Source organism: Megascapheus bottae, chromosome 20 (assembly GCF_031878675.1).
Source record: "Megascapheus bottae isolate mThoBot1 chromosome 20, mThoBot2.hap1, whole genome shotgun sequence".
Lineage (NCBI taxonomy): Eukaryota > Metazoa > Chordata > Mammalia > Rodentia > Geomyidae > Megascapheus > Megascapheus bottae.
Genome location: NC_143528.1, coordinates 4,361,883 through 4,388,013, shown reverse-complemented (window position 1 = coordinate 4,388,013; position 26,131 = coordinate 4,361,883). Strand labels below are relative to the sequence as shown.

Genomic DNA, 26,131 nt, shown 5'->3' with positions numbered 1-26,131 from the left:
AACAGAAAGAAACCACACTTTCCATAATCCTTAAGGAAGCAGCTAGAAAGGACAAATGTGTGCACATATTCATGTGTACACATGTGAAGGACTTTTCAAGAACATGATTACTGGTAATGAAAATCTATTGAGTCCCTTTTTCTTCCTGTTTGCTTCTTAAATATTGTCACCATGTAACTCCCAATAAGCCAACAAGATGGCAATTTGCTTTTGTCAGGACAGGCTAGAAATCCCCTACAATTAGTCAGCAGGTAGTCTTTTACCCTGGAGACATCAGATCAGATCAGATCTAAGCTCTTGATTCTAAAACTTGGGGTTTCTGCCACGGATACTGTATAGGTGAGGGAATGGAAGGAGCCTGTTATCTTTATTGGCTGAGACCCCAGCTTCTGAAAACATAGAGAGCTCTCTTTAGGATAGCTCTGTCTACCTGTGAGCCCTGGTCACTCACTGTACAAGGGGAATTGGGCTAACAAAGGAAATGCTGTGCCTTAGCCTACCTATCTAGAATGACAAGATGCCTGCAACACTTGGTATATATGAAGCACTTCCTATCGTAACAAGAGACAACCAAAAACTGAAAGAGCTAAGTAAAGGCAATTATTGGGCATAGGCTTTTAGCTTATAAAACTTAGAAAAAAAAAAAAAAAAGATCAATGGTCAGAGCATACCGAATTCAGGAGAGAACATACAAGTCTTGGATTAGCAGTAAAACTTAAAGGTAGTGGCTAAAAAGAATAGGGGTGCTTATGAACAAGATTGTGCAACCTTTTTTTTTTTTTTTGCCAGTCCTGAGGCTTGAACTCAGGTCCTGAGCACTGTCCTTGGGCTTTTTCAAGGCTAGCGCTCTACCACTTGAGTCACAGCACCACGTCCAGCTTTTTCTATGTATATGGTTTAAAGGAATTGAATCCAGGTCTTTGTGCATGCTAGGCAAGCATTCTATCACCAAGATCATGTTCCCAGACAGATTTTTTTTTTTAAAGTAAGTAAAAAATACCTTCAATATGTAAGGTAGCAGTTAGAACAAAAATGACTAAAAGAAGTTTCTAGGAATACATCTCTCTGCAGAGACTACAAATGCAAGGTAATGTAAATATATACCTGAAAATGTACTTTGAAATACCACTCACCAATTTGTCCTGGAGGTTATCCATTCCCAAACCTCCAGCATAACATGACTTCAGTGAAGAGTAAGGACTTATTTGCAAAACACTTGCAATATGCCACATACCATCCTGTGTATTATTTAGGGATTCCTAAATAACTGTGCAACCAGGAATATCAATGCTGACTAGAATTTATAGCATATGGAAATGTCCCATACACAGAGCAAAATCTTCTCCAGACCATCTCATTTTACCCTCACAGAAGCACTATGAGGCTCATTCCATTCTCTATCGTACACAAATGAGAGTTAACCATTCCCCAAGCACTGTTTTCAGCATGGGTTAACTCATCAGAACTCCAGCCTTTGTTCAGAGAGGAAACAAAGGCTCAGAGAGTCAGGGTATGTCCAAGATAGCCTATGTAAGGTAGTAAATGACAGAGCTGGGATGAAACCTGCCCAAATGGCCTGGTTCTCCAGAATCCCTGGGAATAGCTCTACTCTTTGAAAGACAGCCCATACCTTCACTGTATCTTTACAGTTCTTGACTTCTATAGAGGTTAGCTTTTACTGTGATCTTGTCTAATGATACCCATATCTCCTACCTTCTCCCATGAGATTTTGGCCTACTGTCCCTTGTTCTCATCATGGTTTCAACCCTATAGCTCATCTCATAATCACACAATCACGATCTTATAGCTGGCAGGTGAGGAAATGGCAGATGGTGCACTGTAATGTGGCAGATCTGCCACATGCTTATTCATGATCATGTTACTTGAGAAAATGGACTCTTTGAGACTTCAGTCAATCACAAAATAAGGATCAGTTCAGCATTAGATTTAGGGTTCTTAGCCCCTTCATGTTGCTTCTCATGTCCAGAGCTGTCTAGCTGCTACAGCACTTGGGACCTAGAGAAGAATAGACCTCCCTCCTGAATTCCCTGGGCATCAGGTGTCACCTAAGCCCCTTAACCAAGATTACAGTTTACAGGTGATGACCTTTGATGACCTTCACCATGAGGATTAAGAGCATTAGGCAAAGGGGCTGGTGACTCCTCTCCTTGGAAGAGTTCTCAAGATCACATGTCCTCAGGGGTCCCAGTTTTAGACTGTCAACCTCCTTTCTCCAACTTCATGGGACTTTTATCTTGCTTTTGCTCAAACAAGAGACTTTGCTTCTAACTTTCCTTTCTCTTTATTTATTTATTTATTTTTTTGCCAGTCCTGGGCTTGAGCTCAGGGCCTGAGCACTGTCCTTGGACTTTCTCAAGGCTAGAGCTCTACCACTTGAGCCTCAGCACCACTTCTGGCTTTTTTTCTATATGTGGTACCGAGGAATCGAACCCGGGTCTTCACGCATGCTAGGCAAGCACTTTAACCACTAGGCCAAACTCCCGGCCCCTCCTTTCTCTTTAATGTCCAGTTACCTTCATTAGTTCTCCAGACCTTCAAATTCTTCTCTTCTGAGGTATGAAGAATATAGTTCTACACTCTACTCTTCATGTGCCTTCTCTTAAACTTGAAAATGCTCATGCTTCAATTTGCACTGGATGATGTTACCTAGCCATCCATACATATATGTGTCTTCATTCAGGTTGGGAATGGTCAATACCTTCTAAGCCCCAAAGGGCTTGAATCATCTACCTACCCTCCACATACACAAAATACAGACCTCAACTCTAAGCATGATATCTCTGAATAGCCAGCCATTTCTGTAAATCTCTGTTAAATCCTCTTTATTTGAGATTTCTGGGTAAGAAAATAGGAGAAAGGCCATCATCCTCTTGAGTAACATGGGGAAACTGGTGGTCTAGGAATGTTTACAGACTGGGCACAAGCTCCCCAGAGATAAATGAGAGGGCAATTGTGGGTGGGGAGGAACTCGGGGTGGCTTTGAAAGCAACTTAAAAGGAACACAGAGCAATGCACAGCAGGGCTGTAGGGCCTCTGCAGAGTTTTTTTTTTTTTTCCCCAATGTTATTTTGGCTTTGAAATGGAACCAAAAACTTACTTTAGTCTAGCAAGACCAAGCCAGAATAGCAAATTTCACATAACACCTATCATTCTACAAGGTTGGGATGTAGAGAAGAAGCCCTAAGCTATGGACTCCTAGGAAGTCTCCAACACACAGGGAAGCTGCAGAAAAGGGAAGCACAGGTGTATGGCAGGATAGACAGAAGCACCAATCAATTAGCAGGGTGTCCCAGATCAATAGGGCTCACCAGTACCTCCAGGTTTTGGTTAGAGCGGCTACTCTTCTTCTTCTTCTTCTTAAATAGAAAAAAGGGAAAGGAGCAAGAAGGAACATTTTGCATGCAAATGGACCACTGCCAGAAGAGCCCATTAAAATGTAAAAACTCCACATTCACCCTGACAAAACGGTGCAAACTGCTATGTTTGCCAGAGGGGCAGCAATAAAGCTCACCACAAAGGGGCTGGGGAACAATGGCGGGCTGAATGGCCTCAGTCAGCAGGTCCCCTCACTCGTTGCCATGGGGACCCCACCAGGGCTTACTAAAGGTATTTCCTGAGGAGAAAGGCAGCACACACATGCCCAGGCAGCACGGCTAATCCTGACAGGAAGCCATCGCCATTCAGCAGCCCAGGGGCTTGGGCTGGAGTTTTGTTTTGTTTTTATTAAAAAAAGATTTCGTTCTTTTGTGTGTCTCACCTCGTCACTGTAATTTAGTACAGAGCTGCCCTTCCTGGCCTAAGCCTCTGCTCTTGAGCCTGACTCAGGACCCCCCAAAATCAGCTGCCCAGGAACAGGGCAGAAGGAAGTTTGCAGAACCCCAGTTGGCTTGCAGCCCCAACCAAAAGAGAATTGTCTCTCAGTCATAAAACAGACAAGAGGGAGCTGAGTTGGGGTAAGGAGTAATAAGCTCAGCGTCAGAACTGAGTTTGGAACTAATACTTCTGTGCCTGGGTCATTTGATGACTGCTCTGGGCAAGCACTTTTCACCAGAGATTTGGTCTCCCCCTCCACTTGGCAATAGCATCCCTTACCTCCCACTGTGGGGGGAGCCCTCCTAAGCTCAAAGAAGGGGTGTAATTAAGTGATTAACAAAGGAATGCACTCTAAGAGTTGTCTTAAAAATCTCCTTCTTTAGTCCTCAGCAAAAGTTGTAGCCCCAATTGTTGTCACCTACTAAGCTTGTGGAGAACTTTTTCTCCACTTGATTCCCAAATTGATTTCCATTATACTTTGCTTTTCTGCCTCCAATCTTATGCCCAGAAACAACTTCAGAGGGAAGGTAAGGGCAGTTATGGGGAAGACAGTTCTCCTCACAGCAATCAGAAGCTTGTCACCATTTCTCATTTGGCACCAGAAGAATCTGGCCTTGGCAAACTCAGGGAAGGAAGCCAACAACACAGCTGGCAGTGGAGACAGAAATGCCTTCATGACAACTGTCCCCTAGGACACAGTTTAAATTAACATTTCCTGAGCAATGTGAAATGGAAAGAGCCATCCTCAAGGGAGAGTGAAAGATGAAGGGGTCCAGCTCCTTCACTGTGATTTGAATCCAGGTCTGTATTTGCAAAGCTCATGCTCTTGTAGCTAGATTTTCCCTGGAAACACATTTTGGATCGGGTATTCTGGAACTGCAGAGAGGACATGTTATTTGGGAGGCCTAAAACCATGCCTCGCAACTCCCTTGGAGAAGGTTCTAAAGCTATAGTCGTGACTTCGGATTTGAGTAAGGGGGCCAGAATCTCTACTCAATGATGGAATGATGGGAAGCCCCTGAATCTAGTAAGGAGTAAGGGCAATTTATGAAGACTGCAATCTGGGGGTGGGAGATGGGCTCTAGCTAATTAGCTCTCTGAGTGTGTGTGTGTGTGTGTGTGTGTGTGTGTGTGTGTGTGTGTTGGGGTGCTGCTGTTAGGAGAGCTCTGACCCTCCTACCAGTGAGTGAGTGAGTGTGTGTGTGTGTGTGTGTGTGTGTGTGTGTGTGTGTGTGTGTGTGTGTGTTGGGGTGCTGCTGCTAGGAGAGCTCTGACCCTCCCACCACTGGCCCAGGGCCCAGGCTTCCCAGCCATGTGTCTGCAGCTGCGACCTGTCATGCACTTCCTGGTCTGGGTTCTGTAATGGAAAGATCATTAAATGTGGGGGAGGGAGGAGACGGATCAACAGGGAAGAGGTAACACTGTAGTTCCCTCAGCTTGGTGTTCAGACCTTAAAGTCTCACCAGATTCCTTAAAGAAAACAATGTATTGCCCAGCCCCCACTTCTCTCCTTCTGACAGACCTGGAAAGGCTGCCTCTCCCCCAGGGTCAGAGCTGCTGGCAGGTTTGAGGAAGGAAATGCCAGCAGCTGGGCAGGAAAAAGTTGCAACTCCCTAACCCTACTGAAGCATTACTCCTGGGCCTCAGCTGTTTTCAGAAAATGCCTTCTTCCTCACAGCGGGTGCTAAAGTGCACCGTTTGCCAAGTCCCTTGCCTTCCTAAGAAGGGTCACTGACCACACTAGAGTAAGAATAGAAATAACCTCCAATCGAATCAAAAGACGTGCCCTGGACTGAGATAGGAACTTAGTGGTAGAGCATTCCAAAGGCCTGGATTCCATCCCAAACACAGGAAAAACAAATAAACAATAAAACAACTTGTTTTTACATTAAGGCAAACATGCAGTAGCTTTTTTCTTTTTTTGCCAGTCCCGGGGCTTGAGCTCAGGGCGTGAGTGCTGTCTTTGGGCTTTCTCAAGGCTAGAACTTTACCACTTGAGCCACAGTACCATTTCCAGCTTTTTCTATTTATGTGGTACCAAGGAATCAAACCTGGGTCTTTGTGCATGCTAGGCAAGCACTCTACCACTAGGCCAAACTCCTGGCCCCTGCAGTAGCTTTTTTAAAATGAAATAATGTACTCTGGTGATTTGAGAGGCTGAAGAGGAGACTAGAATTGTCTGGGAAGGTGAAATGGTTCTAGAAGCTGATGATGGTAGTGGCTGCACAACAGTGTGAAGGAACTAAATGTCCCTTTAAAATGGTTAAAGTGGCAAACTGTTGGTAAATTTCTCCCTAATAAAAACTTTAAATCATGATGGTCATAAACAGTGTTTTTTTATTAAAACTGATGACAAAGTACATTAATGACCCTTCCACAGGTTTTAAAACATTAGGGAAAAACTTATTATTGACCCAAGCAATCTAAAGATCTGGAATCACAGGTGGCCTGGTTGGTTTCAAAGGAATTGGGAAGTCCTGAGACTGTCAGTTATGTCCCACTTACCCATATGCCAGGAATCCATTGAACCTTCTAGTCTCTTTGGTGTCCACAACATATATGGTGAGCAGGCAGTGAGTGAGTCAAGAGTAGGGTAGCCAGGATCTCTACCTGAGATAGATGGCTCTCAGGAAGTGAAAGTAGAGTAAGGCCCAGGATCTACATTGCTTTGCTCTCACCTGGAGATCTTCTGGAGCAGAGATTCCTGCACTCAGCAATGAGATCTTTCTAAAAAACCATTTAGCCCTAAGTCTAGCTTGAACCTCCTGTGTGGTCACTGGCTCAGTGCATCACTGACTCAACATGTTCTAGGTCCCTTACAGCTTGAACCAATATCTAGTTTCAATTGGACATCCTCAGATCGAGGGGCACTAGCATACTGCCTGCCCCCACTCCATGAGCAATGTACTGTTCTTTCTGAAGGGGAAGAAGGAGGGAAGGAAAAGTCCTGGTCAAATGTGCTTAAGGGGACTGTGTTTTGGTCACCCACCTCTGGCTACCTGTACCTTCATCCTGATCACATTTCCTCTCAGAAACAGACTAGCAGAAAGCCCAAGTATTCTTCAAGGATTCACTTCATTGTCTTTTCCTGATCCTCATGGTTTAGGATCCCAAGAGAACAGTTATGCAAACACATCTTTCAAATATACTAGGAATCTGAATGGGAGTGAAGACAAATGCCACTTCCAAATGTACTCATCGGGCATTAATATAGCCTTGAATGTGCTCAAATAACAGCATGGGAGTTTTGGTTGCCAGAGGGGTAGTTTCATTTAGTACTAAGTAAAGAAATCTGACTCCTAAGACTCAAAAGTGAATTCCTAAAACCTAGGGAAAATAAGACTTACTTCCAAAAGTAAGCCCTTGATCATAAGGAAGCAGAGATTGCTGGACACAGGCCTTCTAAGCAGAGGGAAAACTCAATAGCATTTCAAGGCCATGATATGGACTGTTATTCCAGGAAAAAGGTCTCTTTCCCAAGAAAGTACTGAGACTACTTCCCCATTCCTGTCCTTCTGCTCCACACACCTCCAAGGCAAAAAGGCTCTCTCTCTCCCACCTTCCCATTTCCATGCCTGCCTGTTCTTTCTTTGCTTAGACCTGGATGGTCCATCTTCATCCCTCTGGCACAGGATCTAAAGGTGTAGGCACAAGTATTAGACAGACTAAGTCTAAATAGCTCCACCACTTTATTAGCTGTTTAACTTTGACAACTTGACTAAATGGAAACATGGACTTTGAGGGGAATTAAATGAGTTTAGAGATTCTGTCAAGTGTGATCCTAGAACCAGTAGCATCCTGGGAACTTGTCTGAATCAGCAATCTTGGTCTTTGCCAGCTTCAAGGTCAAGAACTGATAAGAACAGACAACAATATTTGATACAGCCTCTAGAGGATGGGGGGACTACAGTGTAAGCTGACAAAGTTCAAAACAGAAGTAATTCTTTCTTACCTGTTTTCCTAACCTTCCTATTAATAAAGGTTTCATTCCTATTTGTTTTTTTAAGAGGTAAGATTTCCTTGTGTAGTCCGGGCTGGTCTAGGACTTGAAATCCTCCTACCTGAACCTCAAAGTGTTTGGATTACATGCATGAACCATCAAGCCTGTTCCTTTTAAAAGCTGGAGGTTACCACAGAAATGGACAAAGGATGAACAAAGGCTTCAGTAGTACTGTGCTGACATTATGTTGAAAATGAACTATGCAACTTGTGGGGGGGGGTAAGGGGAAGGGATAGGATGAAAAAACTAGGAGAGACTGAGTGAAGGGGGGACATTACTAAAAAGAAACGTACTCATTACCTGACTTATGTAACTGCTATTCCTCTATACTACATTATCTCTCTGTAGTAACAATAAAAAAATATTTTTTAAAGTTGGAGGTTTTTTTTTTTTTTTAAGAGGCTGGGATGTGGGTCAAGTGGTAGACCACTTGCCTAGCAAATACAAGGCTAAATTGAGTTCAAACTCCAGTGCTGCCAAAATAAAAAGAATTGCTAACTGCTACATACCTGGGTAATCATCTATTCAAATTATGAATATGTATGTACCACATACTTTAAAATATGTTTGGCTGGGCAGGTTCACACCTATAATCCTAGCCACTCAGGAGGCTGAGATCTGAAGATGGTGGTTCAAAGCCAGCCCTGGGCACAAAAAGTCTAGGAGACTCTTATCTCCAACTAACCACCAGAAAATTGGAAGTGCTGCTATGTATGGCTCAAGTGGTTGAGCGCTAGCCTTGAACTGAAGAACTCAGGAGAACTCAGGGAAAGTTCCCAGGCCCAGAGTTCAAGCCCCACTATCATCCTACACACACACACACACCAGAGTTCAAGCCCCACTATCATCCTACACACACACACACAGTCCCCAGCCGACTTCAAGCTAAGATCGTGACATATATTGCATAGAAACTGCATTTTTATGTGTGTTTTCCAGGCCAATACCTCAGCTACAACTCCCACGAAACACCAGGATTACCAGGATAAACAAACAATACCATGTAGTAAATTGTGTTGCCAATATTATCTGGATATTTCCATATTTAATAAACTTCTTGAGATATTTGATATTTTCATAATCTGGAGATGGCACTGGGAATTAGACTCAGAGTTCCACACCTACTAGACAAATGTACTGTTACTGAATTACATCCTTAGCCCATTTTTAAAATTTCATTTTGAGATTGGATTTTAGGAAGTTCTTCAGGCTGGGTTCAAATTTGAGATCTTCTTACCCTGAAGCACCAGAAAGGCTACGATTATACAGGTATGTTGACACTATGCCAGGCTTTATATAAAGATGGTTTTGCCCAAGAGGGAGGCAAATTAAATACATTTAAGATAAAAAGACTACCCTGAATGTTAAGTACATTAAAATGTACTAGATACATTTTTGACCTATGGTATTTTCAACTTAGTACCATCAATATGTAAGCCCAATTTAAGTCAAGAAATTCATATATACAGGGGAAGGGAAAGGATAGGAGGAGAGGAGAAAATCAAGTGTTACACAAAGTTGCAATCAAGAATGGACCAATATAGAACAGTGATAGCTATAAAGAAATAGAAAAATTTGTACCACCAATGACACTGTAAACACTGTAAAGTTACTGCACAATGCAAAACACTTTATTGTGTGCTGCTGGTTATATAAAAATATGGTGAAAACAAAGTATGATTAGTATAGTTATAAGCAGTACATAATACCATAATGCTGGATGACACCAGTAGCAGCCTCAAACATCTCAGGTTTACTAGCTCTATCATTTCCTCTTGTACGTGATTTAATCTTACACTGTTTTGCTTATCATGGCTTTAGAACCCATATATATATATATATATAGGTACACACACCACATAGCCTAGATGGATAGGAAGTTATATGACAGAAGCACAAGCACAAACCTGATGTTCCCACAAGATGATATCTCCAAACAGAACACGCCCCCATTGTCATAGCAACACATGACTACACACACATTAGCATGTATGTACATATACACTAGCTATAGTATGTAGATAATTTATTTCTTCACTTTGGAGAAGAGGCTACCCTATACAATTTCAGACAACCTCACAGAACCTGGGTTTAATGTATTTATTCTGATGTGGGCTTTGGCTACCCTTTTTTAAAGGAGTCATTTATTTGATCTATTCTATTCCATTCTGCAAGTCTCAAGAGAACACTGGCCAAGATAGAACCTGAGCCATAAGAGTAGAATGGCCCATATAAGAATTCATGAGGGGCCAGGCATTGTGCTTTATGCCTGTAATCCTAGCTATTCAGGAAGCTGAGATCTGAGAATCACAGCTTGAAGTCAGCCCAGGCAGGAAAGTTCACGCAACTTTTATAAAGCACTGAGAAAAAGCCAGAAGTGGCACCGTGGTTTAAGTGGTAGGGTGCTAGTCTTGAGCAAAAAGTGCTAGGGGCAGTGCCCAGGCGGGGCCCTGAGTTCAAGCCCTAGAATTGGGAAGAAAAAAAAAATTACAGAAAGAGTCTCCAGACTACTGATGTTTCCTCCCAAAACATCGCGAATAGTCCAACTAACAGAACCAGAAGAAAACATTCATCAAGGTCTGCATGGGGGAAAGGGGGGATGGAGCTACAGACAAGTTACCACAAATAATATATACCTTTAAAATCTAGTAATTAGCAAGATGCTAGTGGCTCATACCTGTAATCCCTACTCAGGAGGCTGAGACCTGAGGATTATGGTTCAAAGTCAGCCTGGGCAAGAAAGGCTGTGAAATTCTCACCTTTAATTAACCACCAGAAAACTGGAAGTAGAGCTGTGGCTCAAAAAGGTAGAGCATTAGTCTTAAGCAGAAAAGCTCAGGAACAATGCCCAGGCCCACAGTTCAAACCCCATGACAGACCAAAAATGAAAAAACAAACCAACAAAAAATCCAGTAACTATTCTGTGAATAGTTCAACTACATTATATTTTTTGTTTAAAACATTAATTTCATAAATATAAACACTAAGAAAAAATTAGGGACTTCTCTCCTGATAGTACTTACACTGGTAGCCTTTAGGAAACTGCTAATGCCCCAGGGTCTCTAAATCTTCTGATACTGCTTATGCCCATTCACCACACTGCTAGACCACAAACATCTTATTTTATTTTTTTGCCAGTCTTGGGGCTTAAACTCAGGGTCTGAACAGTATCCTTATGCTTTCTTAAGGCTAGATTTCTACAACTTGAGCCACAGCACCACTTCTCAGATTTTTTTCTGCATATGTGGTGCTGAGGAATAAACCCAGGGCTTCCCGTATGCTAGGTGAGCACTCTACAACTAGGCCCCACCTGTAATCCTAGCTGCTCAGGAGGCTGAGATCTGAGGATCAAGGTTCAAAGCCGGCCCAGGCACAAAAGGACCGAGACTCTTACCCCAATTAACCTCCAGAAAATGGGAAGTGGGGCTTGGATCAAGGGGAGTAGGGCAGTAGCCTTGAGCTGAAGAGCTCAGGGACAACGCCCAGGCCCAGGGGTAGGGTAGTAGCCTTTAACTGAAGAGATGCTACAAAAAAAAAAAAAAAATTAGCCATTCTTAGGCTTGAACAGGAACTAGGTGCTGTCCCTGAGCCTTTTCAACTCAAGATTAGTGGCTCTATTTGAGCCACAGCTCTACTTCCAACTTGAAAAAAAATTTTTTTTTATTTTGTTACTTGTTATAAAATGTATTGAAATTTTATATTTTTTTGGTGATTAACTGGAGAACTTTCCTGGATGGGATGGCTTTGAACCATGTTCTTTAGAATTCAGTCTCCTAGTAGCTAGTATTGTAAGCATGAGCAAAAATAGCCAGCTAACATACAGTCTTAGACTGTTCTGCCACTGTTTAGCCTAGAACTGTGATCTTCCAGATCATACCCTCCTAATAGCCAGGAATAGGCATGAACCACAGGCACCTGCACCTAACCACATTTGGCCACAATCATTTTAGAAGGTAGTTTATAGATCAAAACATTACTTACTGGACTGCAGACTTAAGCATAGCATCTTAAGTCTTGGGGATCTCTGACAGCCCTGGAGATGAGTTGTGTTCTGCTGAGAACTCCAGGCCAGAGAACTACCTCCTTTAGGACAACTCCACTTAAAGACAGTGAAGATAAGCAAGAGGCAAGCCCCTCACAGGAAGAGGAAGTCAGATTCCAGTTAGATGAAAGTGTGAGGCCTCAGGGGTTAAACTCAAAGCTGAGTTCTATGTGGAAATGAATTTGATGTAGGGTTGCAGCATAATGCAGTGTGCAAAAGACCCAGTTTCTTCTCACATCAACTAATTACACAACCCTATACAAGTTACCTAATTGTGGTATCTCAACCTATTCACCTAACTTCGGTAACATAACCTATATTCATTGGTTAAGTAATTGTAAAGGTATAATAAATGAAAAAGTGCAGTAGTTGCCTCCCTTCTGAACATGGACAGATTATAAGTGTAAAACTTGTTCGCTGCAGAGCAAATATGAATAAAAACTGTTGTAGAGGCTAAGAATGTGTCTTAGCGATAGTGTTTGCCTCACATGCATGAAGCCCTGGGTTTGATTCCTCGGTAACATAAACAGAAAAGGCTAGAAGTGGCATTGTGGCTCAAATGATAGAATGCTAGCCTTGAGCAAAAGAAGTTCAGGGACAGTGCCCAAGCCCTGAGGTTCAAGCCCCAGGCTGGCAAGGGAATGAAAAAAAAAAAGAAAAACTTTTGCATATGAATAGAGGACTGTATGCCCACCCAACAGAATACTACGTAGTTATTAAATATGCTAAAACAATTTCTGTGTGGGGATAAACACAAATTTAAGCTACAAATCAACATTCACCATATATTTCCCATTTCTGATGTATAAGAGGAAAATCAAGAGCAAAGTCACAGTGGTTATTTTTGGGTGATGGCAACATAGTTTTTCTTTTCTTCTCAACAAACCCAATTTTCCTGTTTTCCTTCTCTCCCTCTCCCAAGCTTAAACTCATTCAGGGTCTCCAGCTTGCTCAGCAGGCACTGTACCACTTGATACACACCTCCACTCCTTTTTACTATAGTTACTTTTCAGAAAAGGTCTCTCATCTTTTGCCTAGAGCCAGCCTCAGATACAATCTTATTTAGGCTTCCCCTAACAATAAGTAACAGATTTTACCACCACACCTACCTAATCCTGAATAGCTGGGATTACAGGCAGACACCATGCTCAGCTGTACTTTCTACATTTTCTATGACGTCCTGGAAACAATTTCTAGCAAGGGGATGGGGGGTGCGGGGAAGCCTCCATTATACTATTAGGCAAAGTATTTTAAAGTCAAAAAGAAAAAAAAAAGACAAAAGAAGTGGCCCTCACACTAAACCTCAAAATAAGAACAGAGTAGGATATAAAAATAAAAAAAGGAGGGCTGGGAGTTTAGCCTAGTGGTAGAGTGCTTGCCTAGCATGCACAAAGACCTGGGTTCAATTCCTAGGTACCACATATATAGAAAAAAAAGCCAGAAGTGGCGCTGAGGCTCAAGTGGTAGAGCTCTAGCCTTGAGAAAGTCCAAAGACAGTACTCAGGCCCTGAGTTCAAACCCAGAACTGGCCAAAAAAAAAAAAAAAAAAAAAGGAGAACAACAAGGACCCAGTATAAAAACCTATGAATAAAGAGTCCATTATTGCTGGGCACCGGTGGCTCATGCCTATAAGCCTAGCTACCCAGGAGGCTGAGATCTAAGGACAGTGATTCAAAGCCAGCATGGGCACAAAAACAAAAACCAAAACAGACCGTGAAACTCTTATCTTCAATTAACCACCAGAAAACTGGAAGTGGCACTGTGGCTCAAAGTGGTAGAGCTAGCCTTGAGCTGAAGAGTTCAGGGACAGTGCCCAGGCCCAGGCCCACAGCTCAAGCCCAATGACCGACCAAAAATAAAATAAAATTAAATAAAATTAACAATTTCCATCAACGGGGCACTGATGGCTCACAACTATAATCCTAGCTACTCAGGAAGCTGAGATCTGAGGATTGTGGCTCAAAGACAGACCCAGGCAGAGTCTTCCGTCCAATGAACCATTTATAAAATCGGAGGTGGAGCTGTGGCTCAAAGTGTTAAGAGTACTAGCTTTGAGCAAAAAGGGCTCAGGGACAGCACTCAGGCCTTGAGTTCAAGCCCAAGAACAGGCTTAAAATAAAAAAAGAGTAAGTTATTTTCATTGATATTTTATTATTTTGTTTGTCTCTGTGCATATAGGATGTATATATAGGTGTACGCATGAGCAAGTGGTAGGGCTTGAACTCAGGCCTGGGTGCTATCCCTGAGGTAAGAGTCCCATGGACTTTTCTGCCATGATTCTCAGATCTCAGCTTCCTGAGTAGCTAGGATAAGGGTGACCCACTGGCACTCAGCTGTGTATATTACTTTCAAGAGAAGAGGAAAATACTTGTTTGGATGGGTGGATGGATGGATGGGTGTTTGGACAGAGGGATGAAAATTAGTAAAGATCCGAAGGAAACAGGAAGGGATAAATAAGCTTAAAGCTAATCTTTACCTTTAGCCACTTGAAATTCTATCGTTGACCTTTTGTACTCATTTTCCCTGTCCCTGATCATAACCACAGTTTGCTGAACTCCTTGACCGTTTTGCTCACTTGGGGCTCAATATATCCACTCCCACCCTGAGAAATACAGTGGCATTCATGTCCAAGGCAGGGCCACCGCCCCACAGTCACCTCCCTTTCATAAGCCATCCCAGGAGGCTATGCTGTGCCACAAAAGCAGAATAGCATGTGCTACCCAAGTAGCATAGAGTTCCAAACAATGCTGGAACAGATCTTTCCCAGCAACTGAAAGGGGACAAACTCCTCAGTACAGCCTTATTCAGGTATAGGGGAGGAACCTTGAATGAAGGCAGCAGGTACTATTTAACAACGAGAAAAGTAAGTGGTGGTGCACGTCAAGGACTAGGAGTGGGAGTAGGGAGGGTAAGCACTAAGCCTGGTTCTCTCTAGTGGCAACCTGTCTACTGCAGGCCAGGAGGGTCCAAGCAGTCCTTCCCCTACTGGCCTGTTACCACTGGAAGTCAGAGCAAATTCCTCAGTTTAAGAGGTGGTTCATACTCCTAAAGGAAAGAACGTGGGATGTGCCCAGATACCTATGACCCAGGCAGTTAACTTTGAGCCCAAATCACTCATGACCCAGAGGAAAGGGGGATGGGAGGAGCCACAGGGGCATGGACAGAGAGAAGACAGCACTTGTGAGTAAAGTCTGTGTGTGACTGACCTTCTCCCCAGTCTCCACAGAATGAGGAGAAAGCCTGGGTAGCTGAACTCAAGAGCCCAGGAGACAGCAGCTGGACCTCTCTGGTCAGCAGGGAACAGTTGTCTCATTTCCAGGCTTGGGAAGGAAGAGGGAGCAAAGGTGGTGTCTGTTGGGGGAGTGGAGCCCCCAGTGGCCCCAGAGTAATGAGGCACTGTGAAAACAGGGCGCAGCTGCTGGTCAGGCTCTCTGACCTCAGTCCTAGCCCTGCTGGATAATGACTCCCCAGAACTCACTTCTCTAAGGCCATCCATCACCACCCAAGCACACTCTCACTGCCTCTGCCCAACCAAGGCTCAAGAGCAGACAGCCCAGCCAGCAGTGAATCCTCATTACGCTCTTCTGTGCTGGGGCCACAGGCTCCAGAAGAATTCCTCTCCAGTCCACACAGCCTCGGTAGCCACAGAAACCTAGTGACAGAGCCCAATTCTTTGTCCTGTGGATAGCCATTTGTTCTTTCCTTCCTAAGAAATTCCTCCTCCCTGACTTCAGGGAGTGGGCTGGCAAAGCCAGAGTGGAAAATCAGTGAAGCTAATGGTGAAGCAATGCAGAAGCTAGAGCCAAGAACACAGCTTTGGAGCGGCTCAGCTACATTTGCCCAGTGCAGTTAGGCAGACACGTGAGCACACTTCACATTTTCTCCCATGCTGAGGGCTCCCACCCCTCATCCCCATCTCCTTCCAATACTTGCAAACATCGTTCCACGGCACTGGAGCCACATCTCAGGAAAGTGGGATGCGGCACAGAACAGATCCTGGGTAGGAACCTGGCAACTTAGGAACCCATGTGGCTTCACATCCTTCACCCTTGTTCTCAAGCAGGGCATTCAACATCACTCATGCTCTGGACCTCTTCTTAAGGTCTTGTGTGTATTAGAAGCCAAGAGGTTCTTTGCACAAGAAATTCAACGGGGGATGAGTTGGGGTGTAGGAATCATCCTCAACATGTCTCAGACTAACTCTGGGACTCTGGTCCTCAGTTCAGTGGATCAGATTGTGTCTGCTAGTGGGATACCCTCTCATATTTAATGAGGCTCCCCCTGTAACAGGTTCAATGCACACATCCTTGGGCCAAGGGCAGGATCTCCAGAACAACGGAGAATCCTACAACTTGCTGCCCAGGGCCTCTCTCACATGGATGCAGGTTCCCGTAGAGCACAAAGCCTTGCTTTGTGGAGCACACCCAGCATGCAAGGGTCTTGCAGCCAATAATGGAAATGTGCAGCTTTTCCATTAAATGTAACCTCTACTCCTACAGCAGGCCACCAGACTCCCTTCAAATCTGGGTGGGTGGGAGAAGCTATAAAACTGTGGTCCATTAAATCACTCATGAGTTGCAGGTTTCTGTGGACAGAGGCAAATATTTCAGCACTACATATCTCACACATACTGTCCCCTCTACCATAGTCTGGGGTGTTTAACCCACATGACCACTGAAAAGCTGGCAGAAACCCTACTCCTAACTGCCAGAAATGTCCCAATAAGCAGTTCTGGACACACCTACTCATTTTTCCCTCAAGTCCTATGGGGGGGGCATGTAAACAGCACCCTTTGACCTCAAAATGTCTTTTAAGGTGGTACTTATATTTTGAAAGGGGTACTCTGCCCCTCGGCCTGGGATCCCACAGGCCGATCTACCCACAAACTTCAAAGCCTGATCAGAAACAAACTTAGAATCCTTAAGATGGCAAACTTGAGAAGCGAACAAGAAGTGGAGACTGGTTTTCCTGGAACTCTTATTAAATCAACTTTCTGAGGATAGCCAGAAACTCCAGGCCCTCAGGAGTCCCTTAGGAGCATTTGCAGAGACTGCTAGAATTGCATTCAAGGAGGGGAGGGGCTGCCAACACACACACACACCCCAACACACACCCCAGCCCTAGCAGCAAAACCTTTTCAAACCTCTTATGGCAGCAGGGATTTGAACAGTTTGCTTTCAACTTTTGGAGAAATCTTTATACACAGATTATAATATTTCTGAAAACAATAGTGGTATTATTTAATAGTTAGCAGGGCCCAAACTATACCATATACCGTAATTATGTATGTGAGTTTTCTTAAGTGTTTATGAAGGATGAAGACAGACTTCCCCTTGCAATATCACCATCACAACTTACTGTGTGAAGATGGTAGGACACATGCTGCATCACAAAGCTCATGAGGAATTCTATCATGCAGAAGAGTCACATTAAGACAAAGACTTAACTCTCTCAAACTTGTTTCAAGTCCAGGGGCTTTCCACTGTGGTATCCTAAGGCACTCCAAGTCCCTTGGTATATGAAAAGTCTTCTGGGGGCTCCCAGGAAAATTACTGCTCACTGACTATGTGTGGACACTATTTAAGAACTATACAGACTTTCTTATTTGATCTTTATAACATAGCTTATGAACATAGCTTCATTTTCAATAAAGTTTACAGAGACACACAGGGAACTTTCCTAAAAGCCAACAGTGAAAAAGAAGAGCCAAAATCAAAAACAAAGGCACTTCAGGGAAAGCATTTCTATATAAAGACTTGCACATGAATGTTACAGCAGCTTTATTAATTATGGTTAAAATCGTAAGTGATTATTATGGTTGAGTATGTCTCCCAAAGGTTCATGTGCTTGATCTTCAGGGTAGCAAGGCTGCAAAGGGTCAGAAAAAGAAAGAGTGAAGGCCTTTGGGGCCACTGCCCTCAGAAGGAAGTGATGTTAGTTACCTTCCTGTCAAGATGACTTATTAAGAAAAGGATTGGCTCCTGCCTAGTCAGGGGATATCTCATATACACTCACCATGATGCAGCTACCATGTTATAATAGTACAGCCTGAAGTCCCCTCACGATAGGCTAAACAGATAAGGCTGCCCAATCTTGGTTTTTCAGCCTCCCTATTTGAGCTAAATAAACTTCTTTACTTTGTTAAGTAGCCAGTGTTGGGTATTTTGTTATAGCAATAGACAACAGGCTAACAACACAGTGACCCAAAAAGGCACCAACAGGTGAACAGATACACACCCTTACAATCTCTGTACAGGAAATTCTAGAAATGACAAAATCTACAGTGACAGAAAGCAGACCAGAGGGAACACTACTACCAAGGGGCATTAGGGAGGTTTTAGGGGTGCTGAAAATGTTCTACATTTTGACTGAAAGATAGTTATGTGGGATATAGACATTTATGCAGTACATTTCACTGTAAATTTAAATCTGGCACATTGTATACTATGTGAGTTTTACCCCAAGTGACTTGATAAAATTGGAGGCATAATTTTAGTCTTTACTATTGTGTAGCTTTCTACTAGTTCCTGGTCCTGCTCTCTCCCTCCTGTTCACAGGCATTACTTTATCCTTATCAAGACTTTCTTTCAGCTACTAATTCATACCTTTATCACAGTGTCTGCTTTCTTTCTTAAACTGGATCCACAACCAGCTGTTTTAGTAACCGTTCCTCCTCCTCCATTATAAGTACCCTCTAAAATTCTAGGCTTGTGTTTCTAGACATGCTCCTCCTGCCTAACAGAACCCCAGGGTCCAAACCCTATGCCTGTTGCTTTCTCTGCCCTCCATTTTTGGGCTTCCAAGAGTTTGTTAGAAAAAGTTTGATTAAGCTCTTACTGCCCTTGGGGTCTTAAGTGACTAATCCAAACCTTTACTTTACAAAACCTCCCACATAGATTCACTTGCTTGCCTTTCTCTAGTCTTCTAGAGTTAACATCCAACCTATCCCAATCCTCAGATTCAATTTCTAAAGCGTCTTCATTCTTTTTTTCCTCTCCCCCACCCCCCTTTTTTTTGCTAGTCCTGGGGCATCAACTCAGGACCAGAGCACTGCCCTTGGGCTTTCTCAAGGCTAGAACCCTACCACTTGAGCCACAGCACCACTTCTGGCTTGTATGTGGTACCGAGGAATCCAACCTGGGTCTTCACGCATGCTAGGCACGCATTCGACCACTAGGCCAAACTCCCGGCCCCCTTCCTTCCTTTCATAATTACACAGCTCCAGCCTATTTTCAGTCTCACTCTCTGTAACTAAACATTAAGAACCTGCTGACTTATCTTCCTGGCAACAGTGACAGCAGTAGCAGTAATAACTACTAGCTCTTTACATGTATGTGCTTTATTTGGATCACCATATTTAATCCTTTATCACTCTTCTCATGCTACAAATGAGCAAACTAAGGTTTACTGTGTTTGAACTATTTGTCAAAGCAAGTAATGCAGCTGTCAAGTGGCCAGAGCAAGCTGCCAACCTGGGTACACTAGACTCGCTCTCCCATCTATCCAAATTCAGTTGCAAGCTACTTTTCTGAGAGCCAGATTATGTCACTGAACTTTTCAAATTTCCCACTGTGTCAAGTAGAGTTTTCTTACCAAGTATAGTTTCCTAAGCACGATGTAAGAGTTCTAAATGCAAACTACATCCAATTTTCCCAGGTGTTACTATTTTCCGTAACTACCTACTCAACAAGCTGTTCTCAACATACATTTTACTTCCTGCCTCCACACTCTTATTCATGTCAAGCCTCCTGGGCTGCCCTTTATTTCACCCTTGAATACCCTCTACCTTAGTCCAGCATGGTGTGCACATCCAAGTAAAAGCTGAGGCAGGCACAAGTTTGAGGCCAGCGTGGGCTACCTAGCAAGATCCTGTCCCAAAAAAGGGCCCTACATACTAGATCTATCTCAAGTGCTATACTTTCTTCTTGTTGTAACTAACTCCACTACGCATTTGTTTAAATACAATCCACTTCCATTTACTTATCTCTGCATTATTCTCCCCACTACCTGATAGCAGAGTTGGTCTCTCACTGAGGGTCTCCAGCAGGTTCCAGCTCAGTATCTTACCTTTGGTTCTACGACTGAATGCAACGTGAATGCCCACTCTAGCCACTGATCCTTCTACAAGGTCTCATGTAATAGTCTTTGCTTCTTCTCTACCACTACCATTCAAACAGGGCCCTGACAACCCTGTAAACACAGCTATTGCTTCATACACACTCCAAGCCTTTCACCCATTACTTGCCAACCACTGAGTCCTGAGCCCACCACCCTCTGGCAGCACAAATGCCCAATCATTAATTTTCCAAGTCCTTTAAAAGCCAGCAGGTGTACTGTACGTAAAATCCCCATGAGGTAATCTCCCAATTCTAGCAGTGGGGAGATCTCCTGTTACTTGTAATCTCTGTAATTCCAATCTACTGGGGGCTTGCTTGCCTCATCATGCTCCCATGCCCACAAGCCTCGTGGTTCTCTCCAAAATCCTTCAAGGAGAGTATCACTACAGCAGACTGCCTGGGACATTTCAGGGGGGGCCTGTTAGGCATGGTCAAAGGCAAAAGGCTGACATGTGATCATGACTACTGAGCCTTACAGCAGATATATATCTGGAACAAGTTTCTGAAAGCCAGAGGCCACTATCAAGCTCTCATACCCTATGACTTCTGTAGTGTGACTCGAGTTTTAACCCCTAATTCATAGTTAAGGACTGGCTTCACAGTCCTAATGATGTTCTTTCCTCAGGAAGAGAAAAGCAAAAACCCATCCTGAACATACAACCTTTGACAAAGTGGGTAAAACTTGTAACCAGGCTAGACAATCAAACTCAGGTATGGCTCGTTTGGGAAAGGAGCTTCTACTTGACCAGATCACCGCTATACCAGCCCACAGTGTTCCCAAGACTCAGGAGTCCAGGTTGACCCCAGGTCTGTTGCCTTACCTTGTTCAGGCAAGGTCGGGGCCGGCCTGGCAGTGCAGAGTGTGGCTGTGACCAGCACAGCCCAGAAGAGGAGGCACTTCCAGCTCCACATCCCAGTTCTGCAGTTAGAGGTTGGTGACAAGGCTCCACATCTCCATGGATACTCCACCTTGAGGTTGATCCTCCTTTTCAAGCTGACTCTGGGAAAAGGGGGTTAAAAAAAAAAAACCCACTAAGTTAAGTGAGCACGGAAACAAAGAAGAAAAAGACAGGTGTAGCATGCCATGCTGGTCACCCTACCCAGAGGTGCTTAAAGCAATTACAAAGGTCCCTTAGGGTCTAATAAGGAAAACTGAACCTACCGACACTGAATCACAGGTTATAGGTTGATTTTTTTTTTTTTGACCAGTTCTGAGGCTTGAACTCAGGGCCTGAGCACTGTCCTGGGCTTTCTCAAGGCTAGAGCTCTACCACTTAAGCCACAGCACCACTTCTGGCTTTTTCTATGTGTGTGGTACTGAGGAATTAAACCTGGGTCTTTGTGTGTGCTAGGCAAGCACTCTACCACTAGGCCAAATTCCCAGCAGGTTATAGTTCTTAATTAGAGTAAGGGGGTGCTTTAGTTTATGTTATGGCTTGCATCTCAAAAGGCTCCTGTATTAAGGGCAGTTTTCCCAAGAGACACTATTAGAAGGTGGCAGAACTATTAGAGGGGAAGCCTAATGAGAAGATTTTAGGTTATTGGGTGGAAGATGCCCTTGAAAGGAATTATGGGAATTCAATCACATCTTCCTCTCTGTCATTCCTGAAGAGGCTTCCAGTACATGCGCCCACTACCATATTCTGTCTTGCTATTTGATCCCCATAAAACAAAGTCAATCAACCTTGGGCTGAAACCTCAATATTAAATCTCTCTTCTTCTTTTTTCTTCATTTATAGTTACTTAAATAAGGTACTGAATACATTTCTTGTCAAAAATGGTTACCCTCTCCATTGTTGTCTCCCAATTTCCCTACCTCCTTTTCTGTTCCCCCCAAGCTGTAAAGTTTATTTCCAACAAAGTGTCTTGTGGGTATCTCTGTTGCAAATCTCTCTTCTTTTTAAAGCGTTTATCACAGGTATTTTGTTACTGATTGAAGGCTGACTTACAGTTCAATTTTACAACTGTATTCTGAATACACACTGCCAGCCTAGCTGGAAGTATTGCCATGAGATTCTCTAGGACATATGCTTCAGGATAACTTATATGAGAAGTAAATAACTTCATGAAAGTCCCAAATAGTTCAGCTACTTTGTGGGCAAAGGCTTCACAAAGTGCTGTGCAGTTAAATGCAGGAGACTTAAAAATGTTCATGACTCACCCTGGACAAGACTTCACTTCCAATACTCCACTGAGGACAAACCAAACCCTTCTAGAGGAAGAACTATGAAACAGGTTAATGAACTGGAGGCCAAGTTAGCAACTACTAACTAGAGGCACAGCATTATAAAACTCCCTAGACCTAGGAAGAAGTTAAAAGACAAGATTTCCAGGGTAACTGTATTTGTTTATTTTTGCAGGGCTGGGGAGTGAACCCTCTGCTACTGAGCTCAACCCTGTGCCCCCCAAAGTTCTTTCTTTTTACCTCTAAGATGGTCTGAGACCCAGGTATTCTCTATCAACCTCAACATAACCCTGATAGCTACTTACTAAGAGCCTCAGAGCATGGAACCATAAGTGGACCCATCATCTAATGTTGGAAGGTGACAGCTGAGGTTTGATGGGAAGATCTCAGTACAGTCAAGTGCTCTTGTGAGAACTGACTCAAAGATGACATGTCAACCGGAGCTAAAGCAGATTCTGTTGCCCTTGTCCCTTCTCAGATCTGTGATGGTGAAAGTCAAAACAGCTCCCTGGAGTCTTAAGGAAAGGCTCACTGGGCTGTTAAACATTTAACAAGTGACAAACCTTTCTGGGCAACATTTGGGCTACATGGGGATGATCCATCTCTGTCTTCCAGGTGGCTTTTGTCCTAAATGCTCCAAGTTATTCAGAGAATCCACTTCACCGGAACATGCCCTAATGTAGTGCTCCCCTTGAGCGGGCAGGGCCTCTCTCCTATGACTCAGTCCAGGCTGGCAGGAACCCCTGGGATTCTTGGCTTTGCCCATGTATGCTCAGCCATCAGAAATATGTGTGTACTACCAGTAGCTCCCCCTCTCCTCCCACCATGGCATTCTAAAATTTTTTGATGATTTCAAATCAGAGAAGTAAACATTTCTCTTTCATTTTTTTGCATTTAGGGAAAGAACCAAAAATGGATGGAATGTTTGCTGGAAAGGTATATAGGCATATAAAAACTTTGTTAATTCTTCCGTATAAATTTCCAGAAGATAAGAAATATTGTTCTTCTCTAAGCATTAGAGAAACTAGGACTCAGAGCTTTAAGTACTTTGCTCAATGACATTGAGCTGGTAAACAATAGCATTTGTACTTGGAACATAGGGTCTCTGGATACTAGAAGATACAAATAAGATGTTAACCAAAACTGGGTCCTGATCTGGGGTCAGTTTAGTGGTACAACTTTTGCCTAGTATAGGAAAAAACAACAACAACAACAACCACACACACACACACACACACACACACACACACACACACAAAACCAATCAATGAACAAAAAATTCCTCAAAGAAATTTCCGTACCATAAAGAAGGCTGAGGCAGGATTGAGAATTTCAGGCCTGCCTGGGCTATAAGGCTCTCTCAAAACACCAGTAAAGGGGCCAGGAATTTGGCCTGGTGGTAGAGTGCTTGCCTAACATGCACAAAGACCTGGGTTCAAAATTCCTTGGTACCACAAACATAGGAAAAGCTGGAAGCAGTGCTGTGGCTCAAGTAGTAGAGTGGTAGTCTTGAGAAAGCTCAAGAACAGTGCTCAGGCCCTGAGTTCAAGCCCCAGGACTGGGGGAAAAAAAAAAAACTCAAAAGACAGAAAACCACCAGTAAAGGAAAAAGAAAAAACTCAGACTCAAGTTTACCTGTGAAGTAAAGAGTCTTGATTTCTTATTCCTTTGGTGGACAGGAAGACCTTAGAGGAAGATCTCAGATGGGCTATCTAGGATACAAGGTGGATACAATTTCAAATCTAGTATAGAAAGAAGCAAAGCTCACTGGAGAACAATTCCTAAATTCACATGTTACTACAGCCCCAAAACACACCAAACCAATGCAGGCACAGTAACCACCAGAACACTAAATGGACTTTGTATCCCCAAAAGGCGGATGTCATCTTAAAGTAACTGGTTGAACTGTAGATGATTAGCTTACAGCACCACTTGGTCACCCTGTCCTCTGAAAAGCCTACTTACTACTGACATCTCCTTACAGGTATAGGCTGATTACAGATTGTCTTCTTTTAGCCCTGGAGTTTGTATACTTGGAATGCAGCTAGCAGCTTCCCTCAAACTCATTGCCAAAAAAGGTACAAAAATCCCTCCTCTTCCCCACTCTTACCCCTCTAGGTCTGAAGGTTCCCATTTATAAAACAAGGATGCTAAGAATACACAGCCTCCTAGAACCATCCTAGAATGAGTGGGCACTTACCCCATTCCACACACCTACAGAAAATGCAGTGACAGCATTCTAATCTACATGCTGCCTGGGATCTTGGGGACTGCCAGCTCACCTCCTTCTCTTTCTACTAATTAATGAATTCTTAAAAGCCCTGAGGAACAGCTTCTTTCCTTCACAGCTTGACAGATGTGACTATAGCCTCACAGGTGCACACATCAGCTTCCCCACAGACCTTGCAGCTGGCTCCCCATCAGGCTTTTCATCTCTTCTGGGATTCAGAGCCCAACATGCCTAGGTGTTCCTTCCAAGGAGAATGTGGTATCTCAGTTTTTACATTGGCAGGGCAGTGTGACACTAATATTTGCCCTGCCTACATCCTAGATGGTTATGAGGAATGATGACAGCACACATGAAAGTACTACCAACATCTCTCAAGTGTTTCTGTAGAAGAAAATGTGTCTCCTCTCTTAAGAGTCCATCCAACAGAAGATGTAGAGATGGGTCAGGTAGAAAAGTGCATCTCTCCCTAACAGAAAGATTCTTTTTCTTTCTTTCTTTTTTTTCCCCAGTCCCAAGGCACGAACTCAGGGCTTGAGCACTGTCCTTGGGCTTTCCTCAAGGCTAGAGCTCTACCACTTGAGCCACAGCATCACCTTTGGCTTTATCTTTGTATGCGGTAACGAGGAATCGAACCCGGGTCTTCATGCATGCTAGGCAAGCACTCTACCACTAGGCCAAACTCCCAGTCCTCCTAAGATAACGATTCTATGAATATCAACAACTCTCCTTGCCTAAAAATAATGCAAGGAAAATTAGATGACAAGTTCAGAACCAAGTCTTCATTTTCCTGTTCTCTGGAGGAAGTTAACAATCAAACACCTTTTCTCCCATTTACATGATTCTCCCATCTTTGGACAGTGATTTAACTTTCCTTAGCCTCAGTTCCCCAATTGTTGGAGGGGCCAAAATGGTTATGAGGATCAAATTGGCAGCATGGTGAAATGTCTGCTCTCCTCCCTTAAGTACTAGATGAGGAGTAACAATAAACACTCCTTGGTGGTATTCTGGAAAGATAAACTTACCTTTGACCTTCCTAGCTTTCTAAGGCCCCAGTACTGAACAAAAAGAATGAAACAAAGGTATTTTTATACCCTCCATCTTCACACTTTACACTCCAGACCTAGTCAGTCCCTCTAGCCACATGTGGTTCTTGAGCATTTAAAATGTGGCAGCCAAATTGGAATATGCTAGAAATAACAGAAACACATTGATCCTTAACATCTGATGCACAAAGAAATGTAAAATACTTTCATTTTTTCATTTTAAGTCTGGCATTGTGGCTCAGTGGTAGAGGAGGCCAGGGGTTCAATCTCACTTCAATTTTTTTGTATTAATGGTATTTTAAATCATACTTTAGAAATGTTAATAAGTAACAATAAACATTAATACGTATATTACAAAAATCTAAACAAATTGAAAAGTGGTTAGGGCCAGGAGTTTGGCCTAGTGGTAGAATGCTTGCCTAGCATGCACAAAGACCCAAGTTCGATTCCTCGGCACCACATAAACAGAATAAAAAAAAAATGCTGGAAGTGGTGCTGTGGCTCAAGGGTAGAACTCTAACTTTGAGAAAAGTCCAAGGGCAGTGCTCAGGCCCCGAGTTCAAGCCCAACAACTGGCAAAAACAAAAAGTGGATTCATCTATTCAACTTCAAATGATGCCACTAGAATATGTGATATCACTGCCAGGATGTTACAGCTGTAGTGGACACTCTGAAACAAG

General features: G+C 43.3%; 1 protein-coding gene across 7 annotated transcripts in view; it reads right to left on the bottom strand.

Annotated features, from left to right (window-relative positions):
* Fgfr1 (fibroblast growth factor receptor 1) overlaps nucleotides 1-26,131 on the bottom strand; it is a 53,385-nt gene that overhangs the window by 21,686 nt on the left and 5,568 nt on the right. For all 7 annotated transcript variants that reach the window (XM_090353902.1, XM_090353903.1, XM_090353899.1 and 4 more), the window contains exon 2: nucleotides 20,815-20,993. In XM_090353902.1, coding sequence (XP_090210028.1) covers nucleotides 20,815-20,905 — 91 coding nt within the window. In that variant the 5' untranslated portion in view covers nucleotides 20,906-20,993. The remainder of the gene's footprint in view (nucleotides 1-20,814; nucleotides 20,994-26,131) is intronic.